At 37.2% G+C, this 12596-nt stretch overlaps 2 protein-coding genes across 3 annotated transcripts; one reads left to right on the forward strand and one right to left on the reverse strand.

Moving 5' to 3' along the window:
- The first annotated feature begins 1198 nt into the window (after positions 1-1198).
- On the forward strand, positions 1199-2733 carry LOC118062513 (uncharacterized). The gene has a single exon (XM_035076300.2). It carries the CDS (start codon positions 1527-1529, stop codon positions 2526-2528), a length of 1002 nt encoding a protein of 333 aa, XP_034932191.1. The 5' UTR covers positions 1199-1526; the 3' UTR covers positions 2529-2733.
- A 2276-nt stretch (positions 2734-5009) lies between these two features.
- Positions 5010-11004, reverse strand: LOC118062512 (probable protein S-acyltransferase 22). 2 transcript variants are annotated; one of them, XM_035076299.2, is made up of 10 exons: positions 10412-11004; positions 10195-10274; positions 9978-10091; positions 8188-8586; positions 7800-7868; positions 7648-7719; positions 6941-7069; positions 6784-6864; positions 6366-6554; positions 5010-6156 (listed from the first exon to the last, which is right to left on the reverse strand). In XM_035076299.2, the coding sequence occupies exons 2-10, from the start codon at positions 10234-10236 to the stop codon at positions 5392-5394; spliced, it is 1860 nt and encodes a 619-aa protein (XP_034932190.1). In that variant the 5' UTR covers positions 10237-10274; positions 10412-11004; the 3' UTR covers positions 5010-5391. The 2 variants fall into 2 exon arrangements, with proteins under 2 accessions (XP_034932190.1, XP_073266811.1); XM_073410710.1 differs by having other exon boundaries at positions 10195-11004.
- Positions 11005-12596: the final 1592 nt, after the last annotated feature.

Genomic DNA, 12596 nt, shown 5'->3' on the forward strand with positions numbered 1-12596 from the left:
TTTTCCACGGTTTTCTTGGGGAAAAAAAATGTTTGATCACGAAAAAAAAAATCAATTTGAATAACTTACTTGTTAAACATCACTTGATTAAAATAGTATTTAACAGTGTAAGAATAAGTATTTATTATTTAAAAATATATAAAAATAATATTTTTTTATTTTTAAAAATTTATTTTAACATCATTACATTAAAATAATTTAAATACATAAACAAAAATTAAAACAAAATAAAAAATCAAAGTTTTAAAAAGCACGGCACAACAGAAAAGACAAACAATCCCTACTCTCCTCATTAAAATTATATTATGACAAAACTTGGCATCAAAACAAGACACATAGATCCTCGTTTCCTGTTAATTTAATGTCGAGGATCCAATTGGAAAACTTGTTTGTTCCCTATCTTCCACATCTTAAAATAAACCCTCTCCTTGTCATTATTGACATCGGTTCTTGAACGGATAGCTTAAGCTTCAGTGATCTGAAAATAGATTTAGTCTTATGTCTGTGTTTATGACTGGCGAGCCTTCTGAGATGGTGGTGAAATTGACTCGTTTATTCTCGGTTTCATGCAAGTTGACTAGGTAAACAACCTTAATTTTCGACCTTCTGGATCTCCCTACAAAAACAACACGGTTTCTAAGGCTTATTTCTTTCCACATGTTTGTTAATTTATGGGAGTCTTCATACTTTTTAGTGATAATTAACAACAGAAGCTGTTTTTGCAGATTTTATAGTCAGCACTGCTACATGATGAACCAAGAACATTCATTCCCATCAATTTTGAGCAAAGCGTCGTCTCCATAAGAGGATCTTCAACCTCATTGCTATAGGAATTGGATTATTTCCAGTAGGTTAACTTCTTGTAACGAATCAAGCCTTCTAGTTGACGTGTATCTTAAATAAATTTGACTGAGTTATCCAATCACACAATCAATGTCAAAATTGGTGGATTCCTTCAATCCAATAACTTAATATTTTATTATGAAATAGCATCATGAACTTGTTATTCAAATTAATTTGTTGACTGTGCTTATATGCAATCAAATCTTAATAAAAAATTTGGACGTATTTTATGATGACTCCGTGGAAAAACCGCTATTACCAGCTTCAAGTTATAGATTTGAGATTTTCCAATTATACTAGCAATATCTTCAACTTACTATAGTAATTGCCTTTTTTTTTTTTCATATATAGCGAGGGAGACCCCTTAAAATTCTGTAGTAATTATTAACTCTTAAAACGTCCCCGTCCCCTGATGCCAATCTAGTTTGATTGGTTTTAGCCGTCTAATCACGAACAAGAAAAATTTTGGCGATCAAATGGTTTGTGCTGCTGTCTCCAATCTCCAATCTCAAGCCTGAACCACCAAGTAAGCAGCACACAGACAAAGTAAAAGACCGGAAATAACTTCCCGTCTTTTAACTGTTCGATCTCTCCAGACACGAAAAAAGAGACAGAACAAATCCATCTCTTCGTCCCATAAAACGAGACCGCCACCACGACCACCCTCCCCCTTCATCCCCACCATGGGATCAGCAGCAAACCTTTGCTCTGTCTTATCAGAATCACAACGTATAATAAACGCTCACTCCCGCCATTTCTTGGCTCTCTCTGTCCTCTTCATCCTCCCTCCTTCTTTCTTTCTTTCTGTCTACCCCGCCATACAAAACATCATCTCTCAATTCTCCACTCGAGGCTCCAAAACCCTCCTCTCTCGTACATTTTATCAAGATGACCCATCAAATCTTTTCACTACAAATTTCATTATCCTCTCTCTTCTCGTTTCACTCTTTACCATCACTTTCTCAACTTTTGCTCTAGGTTCCATCACCTACAGTGTTATTCATGGATTCTACGGTAGACCTGTAAAGCTTTGGTCTTCAATCAAATCTGCTTTCACTTCTTTCTTTCCCCTTTTGATCACTGGCTCTTTTGTTGAAATTATCTTGTTGGGGGTCCTTCTCCCTTTTGTGTTGTTGTTGTTTTTTGTTATAAATGGAATTCGGCTTCCTGGATTTGAAATTAATGTCTCTTCGCCTTATTTTATTGTTTTTCTTGTGATTCTTGGGGTTGTTTTGGTCTTCGTATTGCTTCATTTGCAATTGAAGTGGATTTTAGCTCAGGTGATTGTGGTTGCCGAATCAAGTTGGGGTCTTGAGCCGTTGAGAAGGAGTGACTGCTTAATGAAACGAATGAAGGGAGTGGCTTTGTCTATGGTTTTATTTTTTGGGTTTTTCTCTGGCTTGTTGGTAATTGCCAGATCATTTCCTTGGGAAGGTTTGCATGTTGGTAATATTGATAGTGCATGGAAGATTTGGCCTTTTGTTGTTCGAATTGTGGTGACTTCAGCACTCCAAATGGTGTTGCAGCTTTACAATATCGCGGCGTTCGCTGTTCTTTACATGGATTGCAAGGCTGTGCACGGAGAACTTGTTTTGGAGATTGCTGAGGAGTTTGCTGGTGACTATGTTAGCTTGCCTTTTGATGATGGAAAGACCCCTCATTTTGTTTCTGTTGCTTATATATGAAATGCAGTACTAAGGTTAGCGACCTCGTAATCCCTTTTGTTTGCTATACATGTTTTGTTGGCTGTTCTTTTCTAGCTTATCCTAGTCTGTACTTGTGTATTTGAACTCAGTTCTATGTAGATACTGCAATGAATATGAAACTTGTGTGTACCATCATCTGAAATAAGATTTGAGTTGCTGGTGTTTATGAATGGATATTATTATAGCTCTTCTTTTCACATATATTTGGTTTGGCTAAATCTATGATGGAGAATGAACAGGTCCATTTTTAGTTGAATAGGACTCGAAAAATTGACCTGAGTGTGGATTTCGGATGCAGCCACTGCTTGAAATTTTCACACAGGAAATACTAATTAAACTGTGTTCTTCTTTCTGCAATTGGTGAATTCACAACCCTAAGAGCTCAGTAGGGAAACATAATAATACTGCAAACCAGATTGTAGTCTGTAGATGGTGCACTTTTAGATAACCTATAAATTGAACACTGTGGTTAAAAAGATGAAATTAGTTTGCATGAAACTTTAAAGATGCATATTGACTTGTCAATGACACATGAATCAGTATATTTGAATTTTTTTAAAAAAAGCCAGTAAAACATGGAATTTTAAAAAGGGGTTGAGAAATCACGTTCGGAAAAAGAATTCGTGATATTGAGCCATAAAATTGAGAAGAAACAGAATTGGAAGCATTAGTTCGAGAAGGAAATTTGTGAAGTTTGAACGCAAGTTGAGTAGAAAACATTTACTGCCTGCTACATATCCTGTCGCTGCAACTCCTTTTTCTAATTGATGTTTTTACTCCTTGATTGCCGGTGCTCAGATTGCTCAGAATTGTGTAGTACTTGCACTCCGTGCATGCTGTGTTGCTGTTTGGAAAATGGTTTTTGGCCTCTTTTTTTTAATCAAAACCCATCATACCGGTGGGATATTGATAGATTTGATCTACATAAACTTGAAAGATGTATGTATCATTTCCCTGAGACTCAGATGTATCAATGTCTTGTCGAATCACAAACGCAGTTAAGGAACAAGGTGTGGCTTAAAGCTTTTTCACTATATTTTTTAGGATTTTTAAGTGGTTTCAATTGTAAAGTGGTTAACCATTGGCAGCATTGCGTTTGGTGGGATTGGTGATTGAAATAGTTCAGATTTTATCTCCTGATTGCTATGACCTTCTGATTCCTGAAGCTTCATCTGTGGTGGCATTCGTTAGATTTGTCCCCCCCCCCCCCCCCAAATATGTTAGGAGCTAGGAATAGAGATTGTAGGTGAGTTTTTTAGGTTTGTCTTTGCTTGTGGCTTGATAGTGACATAGGTAGCCAGTTTGATTCAGTTTTGGACAGTTTTTCATGGAGGTTGGTGGGCCTTTTCAGTTCTCGTAATAAAACATTGCATTTACTATTGTACAGTATGTTAGCTTTGGTGTACTACAGACTACAGTTAATGTTGAAACTGAATCTTAAGATGTCTTGCTGTCATTTGCGAATCGTTCAAGCATCTGAATTGGGGGAAAAAAAAAAAAAAAAAAGGTACGTGCAAACCTAGAAACTCATTGAGTCCCCCGCCTTTTTTATTGGAAATTGAATTGCCCTAACTCTGTTCCGATTCAAATAGTTTTGTCAAATCTGTTCCATAGAAAATTAAAGCTCGCAGAGATTGCGATGAAGTTTCTTCTTTTAGACACATGGAGCTATAATATTATGCCTTCACCGGGTACAATCGGACTCACGATGTCAGTGCTATCATATACTCTAATCACTACTATTCAGTCTGGCAGTGACATGCATGGAATAAGTCTGGTGTTGGAAATTCTAGCCGCAAGACCTGCAGTTCATAACTTCATAGAGTTTTGACAGCCGAGGGATTGCTTAGTATCATTTTCATTTTTCATTTTTTTGTTTTTAGAAACGTAAAATATTAATAATTAGCACTCAAAAATTTTCAAGGCCAAACAAAACGGTCTTTGGAAAGTTATTTTTGTGGTTGTTGAGAAAACAAAGCCGCTTCACCAGAAGGTCATTTCAATGAAAAATGTATTTAAATGTTGTTTTTCAAAAAAAAAAATTAATATCAACATATCAAAAACATTAAAAAAAATTAATATTTTTCAAGAAAATAAATAAATAAATCCAAACCACAAAACCAAAGCTATGGAACAAGCTGCAGGACTAGGTAACAAAGTACCAATCGGAAGCAGCAAGTTTTCAGCTTTGGCATTGTTAATACCGGAATACATGAATTAGTAGCTGGCATACCCTTCCACCTAGATTTGGTACCCGTTAATCAGTAGTTTATAAGTTGTACCTGAACCAACACAAGACAATCAGACAATCCAGCGTATACAATAAAATGAAGTGGAAAGGATTGAAGCTTTTTGACTTAGGATGCATTTGCAATTGTTTTTTAATTGGCACTGTGAGCTTTTCCTCCTTGCTGGATCCATTGACAGAACCCCGGAAACAGTACACTGTTAGTCTGTGTATGTTCAAAGTAAAATCTTCAATAGAAACCATCCATGAGAGTCCATTTCCAACAAACCCTTCCAATAGAATACAAATCAAGTATTATAAACAATACAAGATTAAAGTTTTGGTACCAAATGCAACAGCCAGGGACCGACCGTTGCAATGAGAGCGCATGAAGCTACGGTGTGGCTAAGAGAAACAAGCAAGTTCAACGACCTTTTTGCAGCAGTGTCATGTCTTCTCCTGGGGCCTTGAATCCAGAATCCAAAGCAAAATACAAAGTCAATAGGCGAAGTGAGTGGCCAGTTATTTCTTGGCCCAAAAATGAAAGAATGCTGAACTTTTCCCCACGGAGAAACCAAAGCGAAACCAACTTCAATGAGTCATTGTCAAAGTTTTCTATTGTGCCTGGCTGGATGAAGATGATGCTTTCAATCTAAAGACACTCTCATCCTGATCAGCTCGGAAGAGAAGGTTACTCCAGTTATTAGACCTTTGAGCAATCCTGGAAGAAACCCTGTCACTATCTTCCCCGCCAGAAGCTTCATAGCCATCACTGGTAGACCTTGAAAGTGGAAATAAATTGTGAGAAACAGGACCACCCACTGATAGACCCATGAGACGTCTCGACTCTCCAGATGAGGAAACCCGAAAAGGGTGGATATCTGGGGAGTCTAAACTGCTCTCAGGAGAAGAAGCAACAACCCCAGCTGAGTTTGACATTGCTCTGCTTGTTTGGAAAGCGCTACGGGCCTCAAGCTGGAGAGGAGCCAAGCTTGTTGATGTCTCAGTGAAACCCTTGTCAGGAGCTATACCTGAAGCCTTAGTTGCAGACTCCATGGGTAGGTCAGCTGGAATGCGTATTCGCTTACTAGCTCTCCTTCTATTGCTGTCAGTCCTTGGGACCATCCGACGGCCACTGCTGCCAAAGCTGCTATCCATGTCTAGCCCAAAAGGGGGTTCCCTTCTTGTCACGGGCTGCAGGATTTTCGACTTCTTTCTCGCCTCTGCTGCAGCTCTTGAAACTTCTTCTGCGTTTAATCTGGCCAAAGTCCAAGGACTGATCTTTACTGCTGCCGGGTTCTTTTTCTTGATTGGTTCTTCTCCAATAGTCTTCTTTCCTAATGAGCTGACAGATCCAGTCTCTGGAGGAACAACATCAAACTGAAAGAACAGGGAGTGTTACAGCAGCATCAAGAAGTTTAGCAGTGTTGTTAAAAGTGTAAACTCGTGCCTAAGTGCAAACCGTTAAAAAAAGGCAGCAGAAAAAATCTAAAAAATAAAACACATGCTGAAGTTACCGCCCCTCTTATAATATACAGATTCACGATCACACAATACACCTAGTAGAAATATTGATTAGTGATAGGTACCTGATCTTCCAGAAAGAGGCGAGGTGGTGTGCACCAAGCACCCCGGTGAAAAGTAGAAAATGAGCTTGCACTGCTTAATCCAGTAAGTGAACTGGCTGGAGACATTTGCGCACTCTGCTGACCATCAACACCTTGTTGCTCTTGTTCCTGCTCCCTTAGAGCTATTATGTAATCATAAGTGCTGATTCCCTGTGACGTGTGCAGAAATTATGTTATTATACCTGACAACTTGGCATAAAACTGCATGAGACCAAAACAACAGTGAAAGGTACCAAAATAAATGTATAAGGCTCATCTGCCCGGAAAATACAAAAAGGAAAAAAAATTAAAAAAAGCTTTATCAATATTATATTTTTTCATTTAATAATAAAAAATAGCAGAAAGCGCAATTTGAAGATAAAATGACAGGCATCATTACCTTTTTTATAAGGAGGATATGAAAGAAGAAAAGCTGGGCAAGAGGTAGGGTTGCAATCATAGCCAAGATGGTGCAGGCCAACTACATTTATGTACACATTCTATTAGTTTAATGCAAAGAAATGAAGCGGTACATATAACAACATTAGAGCACTCACCACCACAATAACAAAAGGGGCCAAAGAGAAACTGCTCCCCAGTTTAACAGAGATATCAATAGAGAATCGCCTCCGTTCAAGAAAACAGCAGATAAGTACAAGGATTCCAGTGGACCATTGTAGAATAAGCTGCAATCTCAAGCCCAAGGTACACAAACCATGTATATACCTGTCAATAGTCAATTAAATTGAAAATGGCTTGAAAATGAAACGCTTACTCTGGGAAATCTTCAGTGATGGGAGGTTGCTTGTGGGAATCATGGTAGAAAGTTCAGGAAGTGAAAACTTGTTTAATACCAGGAATGATTCAAGAATCTCAGACATCATTGGGAAACTATTTAAGCACAAACAGTAAAGCCAGAGGCCAATGGAACGTGATATTCAAGCAATGAAGCAAAGTAACCAATGGAAAAAAAAATATCCATCTGTCTTGGACTCAACTGAAAGAGCTTTCAAAAGATTGTGTCATGCATGGATAAATTATGAACTACAGAAGGCAACAGCATCATATGGACTCAGGATGAATTTTTTTGGTTCGCTTCGCATGATTGGGAACAAAGACACTTGCATAGGGAAGAATGGAAAGATTTTAAGAAATAGGACATGGAAAATCCTATTGACCTTCAGAAGCTGGGATTACAGTTTATTGATGCAGTCTGACCATCTGAAGATTCCAGGTAAGGCAGAATGTGGAGGCTTGGGCTTACCAGGAGGAGAGCAGAAACCATAAGTGTGAAAAACTGTCTGTAGTTCTTCTTGCCTATGCAGTTGTTAAGCCACTGCAAATGTCAGGGACCAAATGAGCATAAGGATTATAAGATGAAAAAGAAAATTTTCCAAAAAACAAGACCTCCCATACCCTGCAGTGATGATCAAAACGATCAACACATTTGTCACATACTCTACAGTGCTTGCTGTACTTGAAAACCTGGACAGGATTATAATTTCATAAGCAGAAACTTTCATGAACTGTAAACACAAGTAGTACAGTTGAACTTTAGATTGAACTCAAGATGTGTGCAATGGCTGTTAGCTTTTTGCAGGTTGAATGTATCAAAATGGTTTCTCTATAAAAATAAACATCCTCAGAAATACTTAAAAATTGCAAGCATATGCTTACATTATTAGAACAATAATTCTTGAGTGTCAAGCTATTCATTTCAACCAAGTCAGTGCATATTTATTAACTCTACTGGACAATTTAAAAATAAGTGAAAAATCTATTGACTTCAAGCACTCCTACCAACCTCAACTTCACACAAACTGCAATAGAACATGCCATCTTCGCTCATCTGTAGCTCAGAAGATTCATCACTCGAACTGCAGCGATTACAGATAAAAGCACAAGGAAAGAAAACCCACTGGAAACAAGATGAATTCCCTGATGACACCTTATCAATTTGAGTCTTGGGCTCTTTCTTAGTTGATTCTGCACCCACCACCTCTTTTTCCAGAGAATTTCCTACAACTGTAGAAGCATTTGCATCAAGTATTGATGAAGTTGACCCTCCACCGAGTTTTGAATCCTTCTGTGGGTTATGCTTTTCACTGTCTGGAATCTTGAGATACTTTTTTGATCTAAACACTCCAGGGTCCGCAGGATCAGCAGCTGCACACCAAATATATAGACCAAAGGCACAGGTAATCTGAAAAGCAGAGGAGCAGTTATTGAAGTGCCAACTAGAGGAGAAGCAGAGAGCATGCATCTAATGAAACCAGCATAAGAAACAGTGGTTGTGAAGTACACGTATGTTGCATTTACATTGACCTGTATTAGTCGTCACTAATAAACAAGACTAGAAGATGCAATTTCTATGCTTAAAATGGCTGGCTCATGTCATGATTTGCTCAAATGAAATTTAGAACCATAGCATGACCGAAATATAAGCCTGCTATTTTTTTCCTCTGGCAAATGAATTATCGTTAAGAGAGCACATTAACAGCCAAATGTAAAGTGTTCCGAATATATCACCAGGTCCAAGGATATCTATTTGACTAGCATGGGCTAGCATCTCATATATAAAAATATATTGATGCCATAGCTACTCCATATTAACTTCTCATCCAGAATTTAATCAGAAGGAAATATCTCAATCCAAAGGCATACAGCGAATCATGTAAGAGAAGTTGATTGTTAAACACGGAATTAGGTAGCCTGAAAATGCATAGCATGCACTAATAAAATCTAACCCAATTCTGTATTTTGGTAACTAACTGCTTTCAGTATCATCACCCCTATGTGTGTTGGCGGAATAGAAAGCTTGTTAGCTGTCTATTCAGTACTTAGCAATAACACATTTGTTATACATAGACACCATTCATATTCTGCAAGTGACATAATGGTGATATGTTTTCATGGATTCCCAAGACCATGAAAGGGTAGAATACTGAAATTAATTAATGGTTATTTTGAGTTCCATGTTAATCCAGAAAGTCTTTTGACTCTCTTCTTAAAAATAAAATGCATGCTTTGGAGGGGTTTTGACAGTTTGTGAAAATCACAAATAAAAAAGGGAGAGAGAGGAGAGGCCAGTGATTAAGCAATTACAGTCTAAATAGAAAATTGCAAGGACTGGCTTTATACTGCTTTCATTGGAAGACCACAATTAATAGCATGCTGTATCAAATATCCCCGATTTGTTAACACAGGCATATGCCAAGGGCTAGCATTTAAAGAGAAACAAATGGCACAGTGCTTTTGTTCCAACTAGTGCCAAAATTTTGATCTTTAAGGGATCAAATTTGTAGTTCATTTGTTATGGTTTTAGGTAACAAACACAGGGACCAGACAACAATCAACTCAATCACATTTATCAACTAAAGTGACAGTATGTTTGAAAGGATCTATAGATAGAAGAATCCCTGAAAACAGAAACGCATAAGGAAATCGAATTAGAGAAAATAAAGCTGGGAGCTTTTGAACCAAGAAGAGGAAAACAGATCTCGGTTGTTAAACCCGCTAAAAATAATGAAAGTACCCGCTAAAATATGCAAGGAGAAAAAAAAATACTGTACGGAAAAGTGTGAATTCGCTTACAAGAGGAGTGTAGATTCCCATCGCTATGTATTGAAATAACTTCCTCCCCACAAAGGGAGCAAAGAACACATAAAAAGCAAACCCCAGTGCCAGAAATACAGCAACAGCCACCACCTTCACATCCACCACTCAAGATCAAAACTTTCAACCAATAAAGATGCAGAACACTGAAAAATAACACAATAAAAAGAAAAATAATTAAAAAAAAAAATAGTACCTGAAGAGGGTGATAAGGAAGCTGCCATCCATGTTTTCTCATTTTCTAGCCAACTGAAGCAGCCCAACACAAAAATATATCTATTCAAGATAAAAGAGTAAAAATGAACGAGAAAGCAGGGGCAGTGGCTTAAGTTTTACTTATTTTCTTTCACTTTCCCTCATTATCCTGGTAAAAAAGGCTACTTTAAAATCTCTCATTCCACTGCATTACCTACCAGAGCAAAGGTTAACACATGGCCATCATTCTCATGAGACTAGCCAAACAAAGAGAGGAAATGCGGAGAGAAAAGGAAACCAGAAAAGGAGCTGGAGGTTGGAGATATGACTAGTATGGTGTGCTGGGTGGTGGAGAGGGATAGAGTCGATAGACAGGGAGGAAACCTTTGTCAAGTTCACTCAATCATTCATGGCCTAAGGTCATGGAATTGAAAGAGATGTATAAGAAAAATTAAGAAGAGAAGAGAGAAAAAGAGTGTGGCTTGGCCTGGCTTAGGATTTGGGTTTTTCTTTGTTTGTTTTGTATATTGAAGCAAAGCTTTTCACTTTGGGCAAAAAAAAAAAGAAGACATGTGACTGTAGGGGAGAGAGAAAGAAACAACATTGGGGTCTGGATTTCTTTTCGTGCCATAATTACCTTGCAACCTCCCTTTTACTTTTTCCCTGTTTCTAGCGTTACCTTTTCTCTGGCCGAATCATGTGTAACAGGCCAGTGCAACAGACAGTTGTTTGGTTTCACTTTTGTAATTGCCACCAACCTCTCTTCCCTTTCCAGTATTGAACAGTAACACCCCATTGCACCTTATCTTCTTGTAGCTATTTACTAATATTTTCTCTGTTATGGATTTTTTTTGTATTTACTTGTGAACTTATACAAGTTTTTTTTTTTTTTTTATGGAAAAAAACTGGCAGGGAAGAAGGCCCACATCGACGTAGAATTGCGCCTTCTTAATTAAAGACTTCTTTCGTGGAAAGGAATAGCACGTTGAGAGACAAATGGAGGGAACAGAGAACCCTCCCCTCAAACCCCACTTCTTCAATGGCATTTCTTCCTTTTAAAGCTCCTGTATCCATCATCGCCATCTTGGCATGCTTTTTGGCTGGTAACTCATCTGGAGTAATTAAGACAAATACCTACTGTATTTATTGACCTTGTTCTTTTTTTCATACCACTATAAATGGAGTGGTTGATTCCTGGAGGAAAACGAAGCTTGAAGGTGGCATGTGCCATGGGTGGGTGAGCTTTACAAGTGACAAGATCCCAGTGTGGCGATGTTTTTTTATCCCTTTTCTCTGTTCTGTTCTACGGTGTCGCCTAGCAAGGAGCAATTATTGAACAAAAAATAAGATTATTGTGTTAGCTACCGCTTCCAATTAAAAAAGAGACATGAAAGATAGAGTTTAACTACCAATCATGTTCAGTATTCAGTAAGAGGGGTGGGACAAAGATGGAAGCAGTCGAATATGAGGGATGGATGGTATAGGGTTAATTGAAAAGCGCTGCGCAAAAAGTCAAAAAGGCTATATGATATGGTTGCTTTGCTTCACAGTTGTGACCAGAGAAAAATTAGAATAGATAATGAACAGCAGCACGTTTCAGCCCCGTGGACTTCGAAGCAACTGGATACCTGTTCCGCACCGCTTTCTGGGTCGGATAAAAAACAATTATGAGGTAAAAATGTGATATTTATCCGATGACATGATTTTTATACATGTGAAGATAGCTATTTTATTGAATGATATTATATATATATATATAAAAATATTAAAATAGTAGTATACTAGATTGAACGTGGATATCTTTGATTAAGTTATGAAATTTGTAATCCAAGTTATAAAAATATTATAATTTTTTAGAAAACAAATTGAATAGCAAATTGAAGAGCATTTACGAGGTCCAATTCACCACCAGCTCAAACGAGATAAAACTCCAATACATATTATCAACATATTTTTTAAATACATAGACAATGACATGTTATATAACATTTTGATATGTAAATATTGTCACGAAGATATATTAAATTAACTTGGATTAACCTACATGTTGTGAGAATACGATAACATTATAAAAAGCAAATCAATAGGCAAATTGAAAAACATTAAAGAAGTCCAACTCAAACTAGCCTTGTGTTGAAGAATTAAAGAGAAAAAAAAAAACATTTTACTTTTAAAAACATTACAAAAAAATCAAAATCAAATTGGGTTATATCGTCAAACCCACGACATGGATCATAATAATGGGATAATCTTATGGAAAGCAAATTTTAAAAAACTAACAAGGCTCGGTTTCTAGATAACCTATTATTGGACTGTGAAGTTGAAAAAAAATAATAATTTAAAATAAAAATGATAAAAAAAAGATTTGAATGAACATAAATTATTCTACCAAACCCATAGCAC

Source organism: Populus alba, chromosome 8, assembly GCF_005239225.2.
Source record: "Populus alba chromosome 8, ASM523922v2, whole genome shotgun sequence".
Lineage (NCBI taxonomy): Eukaryota > Viridiplantae > Streptophyta > Magnoliopsida > Malpighiales > Salicaceae > Populus > Populus alba.